Source organism: Mus pahari, chromosome X (assembly GCF_900095145.1).
Source record: "Mus pahari chromosome X, PAHARI_EIJ_v1.1, whole genome shotgun sequence".
In the NCBI taxonomy this organism is placed as follows: domain Eukaryota; kingdom Metazoa; phylum Chordata; class Mammalia; order Rodentia; family Muridae; genus Mus; species Mus pahari.
Window position 1 is genome coordinate 84,497,366 of NC_034613.1, and position 20,912 is coordinate 84,518,277.

Below are 20,912 nucleotides of genomic sequence, written 5' to 3' on the forward strand. Positions count from 1 at the left end.
ACTGCAGACCCTCACGCTGAAGACTGCTTGTTCGGGATTTATGTTCAAACCACAGCTCTACGATGACAGGACACAGAAAAGTGTGCTATGGGAAACCACCGCGTGACAGGGACCGTAAGCTTCCCTCCTCCTTATTGCCATAGTCAAACGGTTCAAATAAAATCATCCTGATGTTAGTTCACCTCAGAGTTGATCTTTAGTGATCTATAAGATGATTTCAGGATCTGAGTGTATGTCAAAACATTTGTGACATGCCAGGATAATTACAGGAAGGCATCTAAAACAGGAGAAAATGGGGGTTGGCAAATTTAAATCTAATGATGGCTTGAAGTATAAGTAGATTTGGGTAAACAGCCAGCACTCTGCTTCAATGCCCTTCTACCAGTGACTGAGCTGAGGAAGGGAGAGGAGCCATCAGGGGATTTTAAACGTGAAGTGTGGGAGGACAGCTGAGGGAGGACGGCTGAGGGTGGGGAGTGGGTAATGGAAGTGGGTGGGGGTGGTGATGTGAGCAGAACTGTAGTTCAGAAAAATCACAATGTAGTAAACTTGTGTAGTGAATACAGGAAAGAAAAAGGACAAGAGTAGAGAATTCCTTGTAAATTAGATTGCAAGAGGAGGGGAAAGTTGTAAGGCCCAAACATATTAAAACCTCTGGTAGTCTTTCTTGGAATAAAGAGCAGAAGGTCTACAGAAGGCCGGACTGTGAAAGGGGCAGGGACTTGTGATCATTTGGATGTGATAGCGTGCTGAATAATATCTAGGCTTCTCTCAGATTCATTGCACTTATGGTTACAGAGGACGGATGCCATCAAAATTTATGAGAGTATGCTTAAAATNACTATATTTTATTACATGTAAATTTTTTTCTTAAAAAACTGATGTAGAAAAATTGAGACTACTTTATAAGAAACACACAGTTGTAGGACTGGGTGAAATGATAGGACAAAGTCTAACTATTCCAAACAACTTCCTGATAAATGATAANNGGATTTCCTTATCCTTGCCTTAGAATATTGGTGTATATTACTAATCAGTTAGATAGACTGAAAAAATACAAACAGTGTGCCCAAAATCAAAGTGGAATACCTTTATTTTATGATAAATGGGTTCTATCTGTAGTCTTATTTAGTATCTACAGCTAGACTGTAGCACCTATGATATGCTTCTTATTGCTGTGTGTAATATTAAAGGAATGTTATCATCAAAACTAAGGATGTATAAAATGTTAGCTAACAAAAAAATTTCAATTACTCTTAAAAAAAAAAAAAACAGGCCACACTCTGTTTATGGCACTGTAGATAGACATCTTTCCATATATGCAATGTAAACTATGCGCAAACTGATTTCTGGTTGCTCCTATTTCTTTATGCACTTTCTACCCATTTGTGAAATTCTTATTGGTATTTAAGCTCTAGATCAAATACCACCTTTGAGGTGAAGTATTTCCTAACCTCACCATACAGAAAGATTTTTTTCCCCTCTTCATGATGCCTCTTTTGTAGTTTTTACTATTCTGGCACTTTCTAGAATTATCAGTATTTACTTCTCTTACAAAAACTGGAATATGGAGTATGTTCTTTATGTTACCTAATAACAAATATTTGCCCATGTAAGTGTGGTTAATCAATGAATAAATAAAAAAGTCATGAATGTTTCTGTCAATTGAATGAATGTCCCAGGTATAAATACTGAAGCCTGAATTCAGGCAGAGCTGATTCAAGGATATACTAGAGTTGTCTGGAACATGGATCAAAAGTGAAAGCAACAAATGAAAGTTTGGGGTTTAGCCCAAATTGGAGATGATTGCCCTCTCATTTAGCCAGTGTTAGTAAACACTTGTCCTTAAGAAGCTTGGACTCTCTGACAAGAAATAAAGAAGATATTATTATTATTATTATTATTATTATTATTATTATTATTATTATTATTATTAACATTATTATTATTTTAGCTCAGTCATGTTTCTTAACAGGGTAAGTATTATGTGTATTTTTGGCCACTGATAATGAATTCAAGTTTCTTTGCCTTCTCAATAGCTCGTAAGCTGAAGAAACTTGGAAATCTAAAACTACAGGAGGAAGGAGAAAACTCCAATGCTGGCAGCCCCACTGAGGACCCATCCCAGAAGATGACTGTATCACACGTTGAAGGCTACGAATGTCAGCCTATCTTTCTTAATGTCCTGGAAGCCATTGAGCCAGGAGTGGTATGCGCCGGACATGACAACAACCAGCCAGATTCCTTTGCTGCCTTGTTATCTAGCCTCAATGAGCTTGGTGAGAGGCAGCTTGTGCATGTTGTCAAGTGGGCCAAGGCCTTACCTGGTAAGGAAAAGAAGAATGAGGATATGGGATACAGACAGGATATCATAATTATTGAATGGTTCTTTGGGCCAGGTACTCGTTACTTCATGCAGTCCTTGATACCACACTGTGGAGAAGTGATTTTCATATAAAAAATTCTCACTGTAAACATTGAGGGAACTGAGACTCAGAAAGCACAAGAAAAAAAACCAGCATACTAGTCATGAATCCACTGACACACACACGCAGCAATCATAATTTGTTATTTAAACCCAAATCACATATCTTATAGTTACAGCTACATAAACATCAAGATGTTCTTCTATGTGTAAACATGGAAGTTCACACCAGAGGTAATATTAAACCTGAGCTATCCCATGGGAATTTTTATAGGATATGATAGAAAATTGGAATTCAGAATACTTAGGTTCTAATCTTAGCCCCGCTCAACCCAACCCCCCCCCTTTTTTTTGATCATTTACCCTTCTAGGATTGTTTCTTTATTTACATGTATCAAGAATATTTTGGATTAACTTGATGATTTTTAAACTCCACTTCAAGGAACCCTTAATGTTTTTTACAGCACTTTAGAAATCATAGTGGGAAGAAAGGTTATAGCAGAGTAAGAATTACCAAGTGATTATCTTACTTTTCTTGGGATTCCTCTAGTAATGAATAGGAACTAACTTCCTGGCTAGGCCATCTGTAATTTAAACAAGTCTTTTAGTTTAACTATAATTTATTAGGAAAGCTTTAGATATCTTTTATCTATAGATTCACAAACATTCCTTTAGCAAACAAATTGCTTATTTCTTTAAAAATGGTACAAAAATACAAGTGACTCTGTTGATTTAAAGCTAGAATCTTTGCCTAATCTTCAATACTTCACCATCTCATCTCCCTCAGCACTACCCCCAATTAAGCCATAAGTTACTAGTCACTGTCATACAATCTTGTGGCTCTTGGAGCTCATTTTGAAAGGCAGTGGAGCATATGCTCTTTAAAGATTCCCCCAATCCTCAGATTATATGATTCAAAGATTCTTTTGAAATATCAACAACCAAGTCTCCTTCTGACAAGTCAAAGATTAACCCATGCCTTAATGAAAACTGCTGTTCAGACAGAAATTTGTAGTGAGGGAAAAGGGCAGTTTTCTGATTGGACTATCATAAGAATGCCCTATGAAGTAGAAGCCTCTTCTATTTTACATATAATTAAATTTTCACAAAAGGTGTGATGATCTTAAGTTAAAGACAAGAATGCATGCATTGGTAAAGACAGACAGACGGACAGACAGTCAGACAGACAGACAGTAGACACATATGAAATAAAATAAACACAACTTGAGCCCAGGCTCCCCTAATTCCAAATCACTCCCAACTTATGAACTCTAGCAATTGTGTGTAATGGCCCTCCATTTCTGTCATTCTTGGCTTTACAGTGAGGGGCAAAACCTCCTAGAAGACCACCTGAATCACATAATGGCCATTCTACTTTGAAAACATTGCATTTTGATGATCAAGAACTCGTTTTGTATTTCTAACTCACCAGGCCCCAGTCCCAGCTTTTTGAACTTTCCTACTACTTTCTCGTGTCAGAAAACTGTGTTTAAGTAGCCAATACGATTACTGGGCAGGAAGCCCAAGGACTGTGGCTGGATATACCCTGTGCCAAAACTGAGAGTTCACATGGGGAGCAAGAATGCAAACAAGAAAAAAAAAAGTCATTGTTATCATGTATCCAGCTGGATGCCTTGATGCCATTTTTAATGGAGAGTCTCAATTTCCAAATATTTAACATGTCTAATTTTATAGGATTCACAACCTCTCCATACATATGAGTCTCAAAAATGATCGTCATTTCTATTTCACACACCATAGCTCAAAGAAGTTAACTAAATTATTACATTAGTTCCTTAGCAATGGTACCAGAGCTTATACTCAGATCATTTGATTTCTAACTAAGTGGTCTTAGACATGCCAGAATCTCTTTTACCTGGACATACTGGCTGTCAATGTCTCAACCCCTCAGCATGGGAAACCTACTCCTCACACTAACAAATGTGCAAGCCAAAATCAGTTTAGTATCTGCCTTTCCAGAATAAATGACCTCTGACACTGAATCATTTAGAAGAATAGCTCCTAAAGGAAGCTGATTACTGTATTCATAAGAATGACTATTCAGATTGCCCATAATCACCTACTAGTTCAAGTAATTTGCACATTCAACATTTGAGTTTCTGTCCTATTCAAGAACCTAGTCAGATGAATTTTGTTGTGCATTTTCTGTGGTGGTGATAAAATCTGGAAATTTTCTCATGAGGTTCCTGATACATTAATAATTCTAATTAAATAGGAGGTACTTGAATCAATTATATTTACACAGTATATTTGTGATCAGATGGATCTTGATTGGAATCCTAGCTACGAATTGATATATAACCTTGAGTATATCATAGGACTTTGTGCAGCTCTTCCCTCGTCTCTTTTTAGAGATGGTAGATCACTTTGTAAACTGTCATCAGCACAGAGTTTATGTATAAAGAATACCTAGTACAGGACGAAAAACACAGTAGCTGCTCTCTAGGTTATAGCTTATAATTATGATGATTGGAGCTTTCATTAAACTCAATCTGAATTGCCACCAGCCTTCCATAGAGCTTACATATTAACCTCGGGTTTGAACTGTCTTCTTTGAAGATGTTGGATGGTCATTGCACTGGAGCACGAGAAGTTTCAAGGCCTTGTTTCTGACACACTGTCCCAGACATGAAGCTCTATACTTCCAGTGGTATAGATGATTGCTGGTAATAATGTTGATTGGATTCTAATGAGAAATCAAAGAAACATCATCTATTCCTTGTTGGTTGTATCTCAAAACCTGAGCATAATTCCTCTGTATTTCACCAGAACAATTTAATATTGTCTGACACTACCATCTCCCCTGTCTTCCCTTATTAGCCATGCAGTCTGAGCAGGCTACTTCAAAGGCTATGCATTAAAAGAACTGTCAGGTATTACAAACAGAATGCACCTATATTGGAAAAACAAATGTTTTGCATTGTTGGTGTGTGCACAAGTATTGTGTCTGAGTATTAAGCAGCTCTGAGTACTCTTAATTAGTATTGCAGCCTAACGGTAATGTCCCCTTTTTACCTTTTTGTTAGTTCTCTGGTGTTGGTGGGGGGGGGGAGAAGCATCTTTACAGAGAATTTCTTTGATACTTGCAGTTTAATACTTTCCCCTCCATGCATCTTCAGAGTCACACATTTCACCAGAAGATAAAAACTTACTAACCAATTTTTTCCTGTCTACTACACCACAGCACAGATGGCTCAGGGTTCAAATTGCCAGGACTCTGTCACCATGTGAACCTTAAATATGCTCTCATTAAGCATATTTGACTTCTATAAGGAGGAGTCAGGCCAAGGGATTCTATACCATAGGTTTCCAGAAGACAAATGCTCTAAAGTTTGAGGCTCCAGCAAGTCTGTTCATTTGTCAATACAATGAAGAGAGAAGCATAGGCCTGGGAACTAGGATTACTGCCAAGAGTGGTACTATGGGAGACTCTAGGATTACTGCCAAGAGTGGTACTATGGGGGACTCTAGAAGAGCTTATGACTGGGAGACTTGAGATCTAAAATAAAATGAAAATGGAAGGGAGTTAGTGTGTAGGTTAGTGGGTGGAGAGCATTCTGATGGAGAAGACCTCATACTTGAGCTCATAAATAAGAAAAAGCAGATGAGTCACATAATCTCTGAGCTGTAACCATCAGGAGATCATTAAGGAATGGAGGTGTAAACTAAAACATGGATTCCAGTTTCACTTCAGCCTTGACTGCATGACCTTGGTGAAGTCACATAACTGTCCCAATCTTCAGATTCCGTGTTGATAAAATAAATGGCATATTGCCATTTTTAATATATAGAAAAAGCCTCTCTATGACCTACTGTCATGAGTATCAAATGAGATCAATTCACAGATGCTTGCTCTAATAAATAGTCTTAATGATAATTCTGAATGTGTCTGAGAAAAATAAAGGCGGTACTAGTAGGGTTGAGTTGTGTGGTAATGCTTTAAAATTTTTAACTATGCAACGATTTGGAAAGTTCTGGAAAAACTTGGTTGTATATGTTCTACATATGTGTTAATACAGATGCAACTTTTGGAGGCTTCTTCCTGAACGTAAAGGAAGCCACTTGGAAGGAATCAAGTTCCCATTCTATAAAAATTGGATAAAAAAAATATTGAGGCCCCATACTTTTGCGTCTAGTATTTTTCAAGTGCCTGGTCAAATACTCAGCACTGAGTATTATATATGTTTTATTGGGCAAAGAAGAATAGGAAGTTAATCTTGAAATCTTGTAGAGGAGAAAGATGTGTCCATTTATAAATCATAATATTTTGAACTGAGGTCTTTAGTCTGCTAAATCTACTCCACTCCAGGTTCCTTGAAAAGGTAAAGAATCATGGTGGTTCCATGTTCTTGAATAATACAGAAAATGCTTCACAGAGGAGGTAGTTTTGGAAAACAAATTGAAATATAAGTTAGTGTTACATCATAAGCAAAGGCATCGGCCTGAGCAGAGGCGTGGAAAACCATGAGGCATTCGACAAATTATAAATTTTAAAGAAGGGCTGGGACCTAAATTACCGGAAGGCAGGTGACAAGAAATTAACCTAGTCAGGCAGGCCATACAGAGGCTATTTCTGTATAAAAATAGCAGCTTATAGATAACAGAAGGATATGAAATTAGGAGGAGTAAAGTTAAATAGCAATTTTTCCTATTTAATTAAAGAAATTCAAAAAAGCATGTGGTACAAGACTCATGGAGAAAACAAGTCTAAAGGGGGTTGCAGAGAAAGCAATGTGTGTTAACCACCCCCCATAATTTACAGATATGTAAGATTATCCCTCCTCCAGGGTTAATGGCTGACATCAGATTACAACTAGAAGACAGCTTTGTAAAGTGAGAAGTCCTGTCCATGTAGAACTGGCGATTAAAGTGAATCTTGATGAAGGTGTAATGATCAAGAATGTGGGCTTGGGAAATCAGCCTGCTAGATAACAACTAAATGACCTTGAACATATTCCTAGTTCCTCTGTAACTCATTTTCACTGATGCACGGGGGGGGGGAGGGATAATAACTGCACCTATTTTATTCCTTGTGAAGATGAAATTAGTAACAGAAGTAAGGGGCTCAGAAAAGAGTCAACTTGTTACAAGTAGTGTTAGACTGTGACTCTCTTCTAAGCATCAGCACCCTTTCTGGTGCCATCATGATCTCATTAAAGAGCTCAGTGAAAGAGATTGAATGTAGCCCGACCATTCAGACTTTTCTTCTTCACTACCCTTCCCTAAATAGCTATCAGTGATGGTGTTTAAGGCTCCTGGCTGGCTGTGTGAAGGCCAAATTTTCAGCACAGTAGGGGCCCAGACAGAATTGAGCCCACCAATGCCAATCTGACCTTGCTTCTTCCCCTTCTACTCCAGGCTTCCGCAACTTGCATGTGGATGACCAGATGGCAGTCATTCAGTATTCCTGGATGGGACTGATGGTATTTGCCATGGGTTGGCGGTCCTTCACTAATGTCAACTCCAGGATGCTCTACTTTGCACCTGACTTGGTTTTCAATGAGTAAGTACTCTTGTGACCAGCCTTTGGTCCCTTTGCTATTGCTGGGGACTTCTGTCAGTCACTATTTGTTGAGCAATCACTTTCATGCCAGACTATGCTCTCTACTTCCTAAAACCTCTCTCACTGAGTTCTCGTGATAATCTGATCTGTTTTTATAGATAGTTATGTCTTTTAGGATGTGGGAGTTTATATGTACCAAAATAAAATTGACACTGGCCCTGACATTTTCTTTTTCTTAAGAGATTTAATTCATATCTGTCTTCCTACCTGCTATATTTATCTTTCACGAATTTGGCCAAGGGCTCAGATTTTGGAATCATAGTCTCTCCTAACGTCTTACTTAGTTCAGCTATTGTCTATGACTTGATCTTTGGACAAGACCCCTTAATGTCTCTGACTTTCAGGTTCCTGAAATTTTCAGTTTTCTCATAGAGCAGCAAACACTTTAAATGGGAATTGATAGATATGGTCTTCCTGGCCTACGATGAAGAAAAGAATTTTTAAAATGAAGACTTAAAATAATCATTTAGTCCAAGAAGGACTCAAAGAATCCCAGCATTCAAATGACAGAGGCAGGGGAATCATTAGTTCAAGATTAAGTTTGCATTTCTAGGCCATTCAAAGCCAGCCACTCACCTAGGCTGTAGAGTAAGTAACATCTTCTTTCTCTGGGTGAGAAAGAGAAAGGAAAGATGAAAGGAAAGGTTGGGAGAGGGATGGGAGAGGACAAAAAGGCAAGGTAAGTGGATAGACTATGAATCCCGTTCTCATTCCCTTTCCCCCTTTCTTGCTAGTGTTCTCGGATTTTCCAGTGGCACTGTGAATGGAGCTGACCAGAATAACTGTCCCAAGAACCATGAGCTTGGTTCATTACTGGGAATCCTTTCAGTGAGGACAGGAATTATACTTCCTCCCCCTTTGGGCCTTTAAATAAAATCCACAGACCTGTGGTTCCTTTAAAGCATAGCAGTGCCATGAAAGGCAGAGTAAGTGTCCTCAACTGCTCTCTTTCAACCTAGCCAGCCCTGGTAGTCAGAAGCTAAGAATAGCCTGTAGGATTTTGGTTTCCAGACCTTCTAAGAGTTACCTATGATGCCATCTTCTGGGGGCAGACTAGATGGTGATTGCTTTTTATTCTGTCCAGTGGTCTGTGTATTTTGATTGGAGGAATTCAGGTCATTAGTATTCTGAGTTATTGAAGAGTGTGTATTGATTCCTACCATCCTGTTGATTTTGAAGTGTTTTATTTTCCTCTCTTAATGAACTATTATTGTAGTGTGGTTTATTCTTTTCTGAGGCCACACAGAAGGATTCATGTTTCTATTCATATCTATTTATTCTATTCATATATATCTTAATGGCCTTCAATTCCTGTAGTTATTTTTTTTTATTTTTTATTAGATATTTTCTTTATTTACATTTCAAATGCTATCCTGAAGGTTCCCTATTCCCTCCCCCTGCCCTGCTCCCCTACCCACCCACTCCCACTACTTGGCCCTGGTGTTCCNCTGTGCTGAGTCATATAAAGTTTTCAAGACCAAGGGGCCTCTCTTCCCAATGATGGCCGATTAGGCCATCTTCTGCTACATATGCAGCTAGAGACACAAGCTCTAGAGGTACTGATTAGTTCATATTGTTGTTCCACCTACAGGGTTACAGCCCCCGTCTAAATATCAATTTCCCTCTCCCTCCACATATGCCTGTGGCAACCTGCCTCAGCTTTGTAATTAGGTCTTGTTCATCTCATGAGAAGATACGATAGAACTGACAGCATCAGGCTTAGATCTATCAATCCACAAAGGTCCTAAGACAAGGCTCCCTTCCATTTGTAAGAATCCATTGCATTACAACCATTACAGTCCCTACAAATATCTAGGCCTGTATTTCTCAACATATATAACTGTTGACATTTTGGAATGATGTTTTCATTGTGCAACATGTTATGCAATTTTGCACTTAGTATTCCTTATACTTGCTTGATAAGATTTCAGTCATTTTGACAGAAAAATGCCCCACTACATTTCTACTGTCCACTGGAAAGGCTGTACTCTCCAGTTGAGAATCATTAATTGCTGTCAACTGAGGCCCAGAGAGACAGAGATGGGAACTTAAAGCTCAGAAAACCCATGTGCTGCTCTATGGAATACCAAAGCCCTATTCTCAGTAAAGTTCTCTTCATTCTTCCCCTCTTTGTGGAAATCCTGTGTTGCGATGGGCTTAAATTCTAGCTCTATAAACATGGAGAATGGCTGAAGTTTGCCAAGTTCTATAGCTCTCACTGTAGATTGCTATAACAATGAATAACATAGCACCACCTTCCTTACACAGCATTAACTACACACTTTCCATACACAAGACACTATGTTCAGTGTTTTCCAATCTTCATTTTCCCTTTCATCTACGCTTCTACCAATGGCTCCTTCTGCTCTCTCGGTGAATCCCAATGCTACCCATTATTTTTTACCCTACTGTCCATCCCCTTTCCTCCCTTCAATTATCTCCCAATTCTCTCCCCCTGCTTCCTGTTTATTTCCTCTTTGAATTCCTTTCATTGCTTATTCCTCTTCTCTCCCATCCATTCCCTATCATTTCTGTCTCAGGGGCCTGCAGCAATATTCTAGGAATCCTTTATGCCAGGACCATGATTTCAAATACTGCAGTGTTGACATCAACAGAGGCTTGCAAATACAATGGAGACAGAAGCAGAGCCAGGTTCCAGGGGCAGCAGAAGTGACTCAAATGTCCTCTAGGGTAAAAGAGCTTAGAGCAGCATTGTTCTGCTCAATTGACTTGTGATACCATCTAAACACTTCCCTTGTCCAGTTGGATTTCAGCCTGGATTGAATAATTCACCACCTGCTACCTTCTCTCCTTCTCCAGGGCAGCCAAGGTCTCTATGAGATAGGTTGCAGAGCTTCTGCCCAGGCAATGACAAGCCTGCTTAGCCTGTGCCCAGAATCTGGGAACTAGAATATCAAAACATGGCCTTCATAGTCCATCTGGGAGGTCTTTGTCCTCATCACTTAAGTAGTTAAGCTGGTGTCAAATTCCTCTTCCTTTCTTCACATGCTGCAAATGAATTCTCCTCTCTCTCCCCCTCTGTCTCTCTATGTCTGTCTCTCTGACTCTGTCTCCATCTCTCTCTGTCTGTCTCTGTCTCTGTCTGTCTATGTCTATATCTGCCTCTCTCTCTCTCTCTCTCTCTCTCTCTCTCTCTCTCTCTCTCTCTCTCTCTCTCTCTCTCTCTCATACACACACACACACACACACACAGAGAGAGAGAGAGAGAGAGAGAGAGAGAGAGAGAGAGAGAGAGAGAGAGAGAGTTCTGAACTTAAAGGCCTATTAGTTGTCTCTTTTAGAGGCTTGCCGTAGCTAGACATGGAACAGAGAGGTTGCTTCCACCCTGAAGCTGCTGTCCGAGCCTTGGCCACTTCTCCATATAATTTATAGGTGATAATGTGATAATCTGTTCACAACTCACTATAAGAAAGCAGCTCACAGATGTTAACAACTCCCAAACTGTGGTAAGGAACAGCCAGTCTATGAGGGAGTGGGCTCCCCTCTGCAGAGGACATCAAAGATAGACATTGCAAAACACCCCTAGCACATTTAGAAGCACTGGAACTCATTGTGAAAGGGCAATGTGCAGTGAGTATCTATTTCTAGGTGTTTTTAAAGAAATGATTAAATTTCTATTACAGGAAATGGCAGGCAGGGGTGTTGACAAGATAAACACCTGTGGCTACTTGCAAATCCTGGTATTCTTACATGGAAGAGGAGCTTGACTGAGATGTCTCTCTGAGAAATCCTGAAATGGGCTGCCTAGGTGGCTGCTTCTGGCTCTGGCCTTAGCTGTGATCTTAGCTCTGTAGTCAGGGAGACCATGTGCCTGGCCCATTGTGTTCATTTGCTTATGCTTTCCTGTCCCTGACTCAGGAAACAGAAAGGAAATACAGACCTGGAAATTCCATGTGCTAAACCATATCCTGACTAGGGAAGATGAGTCCCTATCAGGCTATCAGAAATCTTGGGCACAGGGAAAACTATAGTCACTATAGTATATCCAGGACAAATAACCAAGATTTTTTTTTTTCTTGGAGAATCTAGGGTGGGAGGGCCAACAAGAAATATTTAGTGTAGGCTGGTGGGAAGCCTCTCCTCATTTTTTTCTTTTCATCTGTGTGTCTCTTGCTTAGGTACCGCATGCACAAGTCCCGGATGTACAGCCAGTGTGTGAGGATGAGACACCTATCTCAAGAGTTTGGATGGCTCCAAATAACCCCCCAGGAATTCCTGTGCATGAAAGCACTGCTGCTCTTCAGCATTAGTGAGTGCTTGGGGCTACAGAGGAGGGCACTAGGAGCACAGAAGCTCCAGGGGACCTCAATTTCCCACTAAAATGTTAGGGAGAACATAGCTCCTGGACATTCCCCTTCTCTTTCCCTCCCTCCACCTTCCATGTCCCCTCAGTATCCTTTCTCCAATTTCCTGTGTAGAGATCAGTTTCATTGGTAGAATTCAGCCTCTACCAGTTTCTCCATTCTCATTCCTTCAGTGAGATGAGGCCTTTTAAGGAGGTTAGAGTAGACCTCTAAAATTTCCTGGGGTGGCCACTACTGTAGAAATAGGCACGAGCCACCTTGCATTCCTCACAGAGGAGTACAGTAGGAAGGATCACCTCCCAGAGTACATTTCCTCTTCTAACAACCAAAGGAGGCTGATTTAAGAAACTAACACAGGGCTTGCTTGGCAGCCAAGGAAGCTTTCTTTAATACTTCCTCTAAGCAGAGTGTAATGGGAAGAATGGAGGCATTTGGTATTTGATAAGCCAGCTTTTTTGAGTGTCTAAGTCATAGTTGGATGGAGGGGAAAAAGTTGTTTGGGACCTGAGAAATGTGTACATGGAAAAACCAGTTTAAAAACAACAACAACAACAAAAGAAAAAAAACCTTAGTCTATTTTCCCTACCTCCCTCCATGTTAGCAGTAGAAAATCTTTCACTCTGAATGCCCCAGACACACAGACTTCAACTGAGAAAAAGCCCAATAAATGGTGCCCTCTGTGTGGGGGTGGGGGATCAAGTTTGTGGTCAGAAAACTTAGTGCTTTTTCTAATGTTCCTTCATGGGCATGCTGCCTCTCCCCATTCTTTCTTCATCCCACATCAGTTCCAGTGGATGGGCTGAAAAATCAAAAATTCTTTGATGAACTTCGAATGAACTACATCAAGGAACTTGATCGCATCATTGCATGCAAAAGAAAAAATCCCACTTCCTGCTCAAGGCGTTTCTACCAGCTCACCAAGCTCCTGGATTCTGTGCAGCCTGTAAGTGAACTACTGAAGGTGCTTTATCAGGGCGAGCAGCTTGCTAGAGCCCAGTGATAATAAGCTCTTCTAGGGTCTGGGAGGTGCTTCCATTTGCCTCTGGCTTTGAGTATGGTCCAAAAAGAAAATGCAATGAAGAAGAAAGGAACACAGGTCACAGTGTCCCAGATGGATGTTGTGAAAGGGGCGGAGGAGTTGAGTACAGAGAAGCTGGGTTGCAGGGAAGAAGCTTAAGGCAGATGAGTTCCCCACACAGACAAAACAGGCCTAGATGTTTTTCCTTCTTTTCTTGAGACCTGTGTGTGTGCATGTGCATGTGTGTAGAAGTGACATAGAAGGAGAATGGGAAGGAGGGAGGTAGAAAGACAGTGAAAGAGAGAATGTGTGTATATAATGCAGGGAAGAAAACAGCAACACTGTCTTAAGTCAGAGGACTTGAAGTGGTGTAAATGATCTCTATGAGTCCACAGTGCCTCCATGAGGATCATTTTTTCAAAACACACAAATGAAGAGGGGGGGGAAGAGGGAGAGGGAGGGGGAGGGGGATCAAGGATAAACAAAGGGGAAAATTCGAAGGGTATTAGAATTCTAAGGTGAGAGAAGAGCTGGACAAGAGCCATGTTTTTATTAAGCCAAGTTTATTCTTTCTCTCCCTCTTCCTACAGATTGCAAGAGAGCTGCATCAGTTCACTTTTGACCTGCTAATCAAGTCCCATATGGTGAGCGTGGACTTTCCTGAAATGATGGCAGAGATCATCTCTGTGCAAGTGCCCAAGATTCTTTCTGGGAAAGTCAAGCCCATCTATTTCCACACACAGTGAAGATTTGGAAACCCTAATACCCAAAACCCACCTTGTTCCTTTTCCAGATGTCTTCTGCCTGTTATATAACTCTGCACTACTTCTCTGCAGTGCCTTGGGGGAAATTCCTCTACTGGTGTACAGTCTGTTGTGAACATGTTCCTCAGTTCTATTTCCTGGGCTTTTCCTTCTTTTTTTTTCTTCTTCCCTCCCTCTTTCACCCTCCCATGGCACATTTTGAATCTGCTGCGTATTGTGGCTCCTGCCTTTGTTTTGATTTCTGTTGTATTTCTTTGAATCTGTGATGATCCTCTTGTGGCCCAGTGTCAATTGTGCTTGTTTATAGCACTGTGCTGTGTGCCAACCAAACAAATGTTTACTCACCTTATGCCATGGCAAATTTAGAGAGCTATAAGTATCTGGAGAAGAAACAAACAGAGAGAATAAAAAGCAAAAACAAAACCAAAAAATAAAAAAAAAACAAAAATCAAACAAAAAACAAAACCAACAAACAAAACATGCTAGGTTTGTTTCTTCATGGTACACAAATAAATACATAGGATTCCCAAAGAAGCCAACAGTGACTAGAAGAAAGTAGAAAATTACAAATCCATGAGGAGTCACTGTTTTCGTTCATCCTGTCTCTCTGTGGGAAACTTCAGTTGTTGTTAATGGCTATTGCCATTAAAGAGCAGGATGACCCCAAAGCTTTACTGATAGGGTAGAGAGAAAAGAGGACAAGGAGGGCAGATGGATAACCATTACCTCCCCACAGCCTTTGTCCCTGAGTCCTAGAGTGCTCAGTTGCAGTGCAGTTCATTGTACTGAAATTGTGCTTCTTGTTTGAAAACTTGTCTGCATGTGAATGCCTCCTCCTTCCAACCCTTTTCTCTCTTAACCTCTGCTTCCACCCTCAATTGACTTTCAATAGCTTTTCTCAGAGCTTTGTACTAAATGTTCTCTTTAGCCAAAACTTGGCCACTTCCACTGAAGTTATGTCAGTGAGAAGAAAGCTGAAAGATCTGACTCTTTGGAAGACTCTATTCAGATTTATGTTCATATTTCCATGTGTGAGCTTTGTGGCTGGAGTCAGAGGAAAAGGAAGTGATGGCTTAGCCATTCTCCCATTAGAGATAGTAAGTAGTGCAACCATCCTTTCCTCTGCTTTTAAAGGACCCACAAACCCCATGCAGCCACATTCTCCCTGCACAAGTCTTCAGTGTTCAGTGGCCCTGAACTTCACCATAACGCATTTAAGCCAAGGTGGTAAAGTTTGTACACTTCTTTGGACGTGTTTATAGTCACGGCTAAGATCTCCCTCCCACCACCACCACAAAGGCTAGCAGACCAGCAGCCACAGCATCTATGCTTAGGTGTTTATAGTGTAAAAGACATCTCACTCAATGTCTTTCATCAACAGTCAATTTCTGGAGCCCTTAGAAAAATTGAAAAGAAAGCATCAAAGGGACCAGACAAACTGGGCAACTTGCCCTTGTCCTCCAGAGACAATATATTCCTATCAAGTGGAGAAATGTCAATTTCCTACTAAGAACAAGTAAAGGGGCTATCCAGACCATGGTGGAAGAGAAAACTAAGTAACCCAGCTGAGAAAAATGAAGACACTAGAACCAGAAAGCATAGGATTTTTTTCCTTTCCATCCAGCATACCCACTGGCAGAAATGATGGAAGGAAGAGAGAAGGCCAGAAGAAAATACAGACTGCAGAAGTCTTCAGAGGCAAAGTCTAAAGCCAGATGAACACCATCTGGCTAGATGGGCATCAGTTTGTTCATCCTCCTCTATTGCCATTGCTGGGCTGACTTTGGCCAAATTTACTCCAATTCTCCACCATAGTTGTCCCCTCCCAGTCAGAGGGTGCAGGACCACTGAGATATTCTATCCACCATGACTCTCAATGGACAAATCTGGCCAGTGTGGCTACAAATAGACTGCACCCATAAACTCAGGGCACGCCCTGAGTTACTGGTTTCATATAGTCTGTTGACAGCCTTCTTTACTGTGGACTCTGTTCCTCAACCTTGAGTGCAGGAGGAATGCACATCTACTCTTGCCTTTGTATCATTCCTCCTCACTCAGCTCTTCACTTCCCTGCAGACCTTAAGAAATCAGGGGCCAGCCACCAAGCTGGTTTGGTTGGGGTACTGTGTTAATTGAAAAGGTGGTTTCTGAATGACAGGTTTTCTTCCCTGATTTCTTTGTTGATATTAATAGCAAAAACAAACTTGCAAAACAACTTCTTTAACAAGGGAGGAAGAATATATGATGGGTGATATACTAATCCAACCCTGCTGGACAAAAACTGAAGCTGACAGGTTACATTTAAAAAAGAAAAAAGGACAGTTTCTGATTTGCTTTGTGATGACACCATCTGGCTTATGTACAGGAGCTCTCTTAGCTGTTCCTTAAACAGGAAAAAAAAAATCATTATTCTTTTTAGTTAAACTAGGTTACATTTTAACAGTTCCTTTACATCTATTCTGAAGCAATTTTTGTCTTCTGTGGTACAAGGATTTTATTAAGACATTCTAATATTTGTCTTTGTAAATACTGGAGACTCTTCGTTCCATTTCTCTAGGAAGCTTTTTCATCTTATGGAGTTCTGAATCATGACCCTTGTCTTTATGAATGTATATGCTTTTTACTTGCAAAAGCCAAAAAGAGTGAGACAGCAGTGCAATTAAAGCCACACCAACTAAACTCCAAGTTCCCAAGTGACGATATTAATGAAAAACAGCATACAAATGGCTTTATGCTTACTGCTTCTGCTGTGGGGTTTGGGTGAGCAATGGAAACTGTAGCCTGTAGCTTGGCTGTGTTCTCCCACACAAGTGAAGAAGAGATCGGTTTTTGCTTTTTGGATTTTGTGTTTCTTTTCTGTTTCGTTTTGTTTTGCTTTCTTTGGCCATCAATGTTCCAGCTACTATGATTGGCAGAGCAAGCACTCTGCTCAGTAGAGTGGATGTTGCTGGTACACTGTGCTCACCTGTGAACGGCTGGCCATTTCTCCATTCATCTGGTTAAGACGGAAGATGAGGATCACTTACTGGACAAGTCAAGATGGTCATCTCCAAAGATGTTTACAGTGCTTGATAGGAATGGAAAATGAGGACATTAAAAGAGGAGCACCATGGAGAAGGCCCAACTGGGCTGGACAGCAGCCAGCTGCCAATGTCACGAACTCTGTGATTCAAGAAGAGTCGTGTAGTACTTTCAACTCTCATCCGCAGGCAGCTCATTGTGTGTGGACTCTGAGCTGACACGGGAGTTGGCTTCTTTGTTCCATAGATTTTCTATGCCACAGGCAATATTATTGTTCTTGGAAAGTTCCTTATTTTTTTAAATTACCTTACTCTGAGAAAGGGATTTTTTTGAAGGATTCTGTCATATATCTTTGGAAAACAGAAAATCAGTAATATGTATATTTTTATGTATGTTCACTGGCACTAAAAAAAAGAAGAAAAAAAGAGGAAAAAAAAGGCTTCACTCTGTCCTGTGGGTAGTTGCTGAGGTTAATTGTCCAGGTTGAGACATATGCTTCTGCTAACATCCTTCTCTGTCCACACTCTATCTCTAAGTACATATAGGTATATATAGCAAGATATACTCAACACACTTTAAGAAAAAAGTATGTCCACCATCCACATGATAACCACAATGATACTCCACAAATTACATGACTTTAAGCTTCAAACAACTTCTGTTTCATTCAGTTATAGCCTTGCCCTCTTCTTTCCCTTAATTTTGGCAAGGCACAAAGGCCCAAGCCACCCTTATACCTCCCTAAGACTTATGCCAGCACCATACTTCAGAAGGTTTTCTGAAGGCAACTGACTTGCTATCCCTGCATGACCCTAGCATGGTCCTGCAAACACAAGAGACTAATTATAATTCTCCTCCCTAATTGCCTGGGTCACAGGTCATTGGGCCAAGGGTGTGGTTCTTTTGCTTATGAACCACTAATGCTAACATACTAGATTAAATCCTGAACTGAAAGTCAAAAGAAGCCATTTAGCATGTGAAACTTCTTGGACTAAGAAGTTTCTGTCCTGGCTGCCTTTGCAAACAGGTTTGCTCTCACCACTTATCTCCTTGAAAATCTTTGAAGGCCTTTTTTTTTTAAAGTAGAAAAGGAGATGAAAGCATTACATTATGTAACCAAAGATTATATTGTATCTGCTAAGATACCAAAATTTTTAAGGGCAGGGAAGGAGCAAGCATTAGTGCCTCTTTGGTAAACTATCCAAAGACAGACTGAAGGACTTTTCTGATGATTGACTTAGAAGACTTTTGGGGGAGGGGTTGTCTCACAATATACATATTTAGAAGTGTTGAGAATAATTTGGGGGAAATGGGATTATAGTGTCCTTCACTAACTGATTTTATAAGCAAAACTAGCTTTCCTTTTTTTTAAAAGTAGTTACAGAGCAAATTCTTAAAGCTCCATCTTTGCATGGTTAGAAATGGAGCTGGTCTTGGCCACTGTGTTTACTAGTGCCCATGTTAGCTTATTTGAAGATGTGAAGCCCTTGATAAAAAGGGGTACATTTAAAGGATTAGATTTTTGCACTAGAAGGAGGGCAGGCAGAAACCCTCATTTCTGCCCAGTTTGGACAGCACAAAAAGTTCTCTGCAGTTTAAGGCAGAAAGTTGAAATATATTGTAAATGAGTATTTGTATCCATGTCTCAAAACTGAATTATATATAGAGATGTAATGTGTTCTGATGGCTTTACCTTTCTCTGCACCTTTATATTTGGTTCCAGGTCATATCTGATGCCATGAACTTGTAAGAGAGGTTGCAGTTACATTTTTGGATGCTCTCTCAGAATGGATAAGACACCTGGATTGATCAGATAACTGAGATCTCTTCCCTTCTTGGGCCTGGTGTTGAGGCCTTGCGAAGGAGTGGAAGAGGAAAGGGTAGGGTACATGATGTATTGCACTTTACTAGCTTAAGACAGATGAATGTGGAAAGGGTGGTGAAATTTCATTGAAAATGCCTAGGAATTGCAATAGGGAAAAATCCAGATGTGGGGCCAGGTGCCCACCCAAAGGACTGGCCATCAGCCTCTTCATGGGATCTGAGGCATTGGGAAAAGGAAGACTATTTCCTTGGTTTTCACCATTCTTGTTAGAGAGGGGCAGTTGCCTGGTCTTGGGAACCTGGAGCAAGCGCTCCTTCTGTCACATCAATTCTTTCCCCTTCGTTTGAGGTGCTCTTGCTACTGGGTGTCCATGTGCTCTAATTCTGGTTTTGGATATGTTCTGTAAAGATTTTGATAATTGATAATGTATTTTTCTCTGTTAAAAATTTGTTAGTGTGTTAGAAGTCATATCTCTGTAGGTACAGGTCCTTTGCTATCCATGAGTAGAGGGATTTTTTTTTCTTCAGTTAAGACTTTGACCCTGGGGTCTGTTGCCCGGAGCCCACCCAGAAAAAAAAAAATCCACATTTGTCACAATTTTTCTGAAATTTCAGTCAAGGTCACAATCACTGGGAGTTCTCTTACCCCTCAAAAAAGCAGATAATTGAATTTAGGAGGTGGTGTTTTAGAGCAAAAAACAAAACAGCCTTTGACCCAGCTTTAATATGACCCAAGTTAATCTGGCCAGGAAGCAGGTAATGTGTATTAATTGGTTTCCAATCCTGGTTGAGTGTAGCAAGGTTCTACTTTGTTTCCTAGTTCCTTTTGTTACTTGGCCTTTCACAGAATGAAACGAGAAGCTGTGAAATGGGCAGCACTGGTAGCCTGGAACAGTTTCCTTTCAAGCTACTCAGTAAGGCTGCTATTTAGCTGCAGATACTGTTGGCCAACAACAACTGGAGCACACACATATACGTTACCTAAAGGAAAAACAATTTGGGAATGCTGCTGTTTCTCTGCAGGCACCCTGTCTGCCTGCTGCCTCATAGTTTTGAGTCATTGTACTCTATATAACAGACTGACTGGGTTTCAGTATCTTATGGCCTTAGCACCCGATGCTAACTGTCCTGCAGGGAATGCCTATGGGGTTGTCCTATAAGCCACTTCCATCATTGAAAGCAGCCACCAATGGAATCCCCCAGGTTAAAAAAACATAACAATAAAAACAAAGATGGTCCTTTACCACTCTTTGACACACACCCCTGCTTTCCTCTAGACAGATTGACTGGACATTGATTAGGGAATACATGGCAAATGACATGCTTACACTACCCTGGAGATTAATTTGTTAGTAGGAGGGAATAAACAATGTAACCAAGAATGTAATGTAATTCTTATAGAGATAAGAATTAAATCTGGATGTGGAGAGAGCAAAGAGAGAAAGCATTCAATTTTTTTTCAAAAGAAACCAATTTATTTTGCTTGAAACTTCTTTCGCTGGGGCTTCAGTTCTCACAGCAGCTCTTGGTCTCCACTGGGCAGCAGGACCAGCCCCAAGCGCTAGTGTTCTGTTCTCTTTGTGTAATCTTGGAATCTTTTGTTGCTCTAAATACAATTAAAAATGGCAGAAACTTGTTTGTTGGAATACATGTGTGACTCTTGGTTTGTCTCTGCGTCTGGTTTTAGAAATGTCATCCATTGTGTAAAATATTGGCTTGTTGGTCTGCCAGCTAAAACTTGGCCACAGCCCCTGTTGTGACTGCAGGCTCAAGTTATTGTTAACAAAGAGCCCCAGAAAAGCTGCTAATGTCCTCTTATCACCATTGTTAATTTGTTAAAACATAAAACAATCTAAAATTTCAGATGAATGTCATCAGAGCTCTTTTCATTAGCTCTTTTTATTGGCTGTCTTTATTGGAGTCAAGAATTGGTATCATGCCCAGTGGCCTT

At 40.4% G+C, this 20,912-nt stretch overlaps 1 protein-coding gene across 1 annotated transcript in view; it reads left to right on the plus strand.

Moving 5' to 3' along the window:
* Positions 1-20,586, plus strand: part of Ar (androgen receptor) — a 159,346-nt gene extending 138,760 nt beyond the window's left edge. Inside the window, exons 4-8 of the mRNA XM_021188305.2 lie at positions 2,040-2,327; positions 7,805-7,949; positions 12,149-12,279; positions 13,120-13,277; positions 13,943-20,586. Of these exons, the coding sequence (XP_021043964.1) occupies positions 2,040-2,327; positions 7,805-7,949; positions 12,149-12,279; positions 13,120-13,277; positions 13,943-14,098 (878 nt within the window). The 3' untranslated portion in view covers positions 14,099-20,586. The remainder of the gene's footprint in view (positions 1-2,039; positions 2,328-7,804; positions 7,950-12,148; positions 12,280-13,119; positions 13,278-13,942) is intronic.
* The last annotated feature ends 326 nt before the right edge of the window (positions 20,587-20,912 follow it).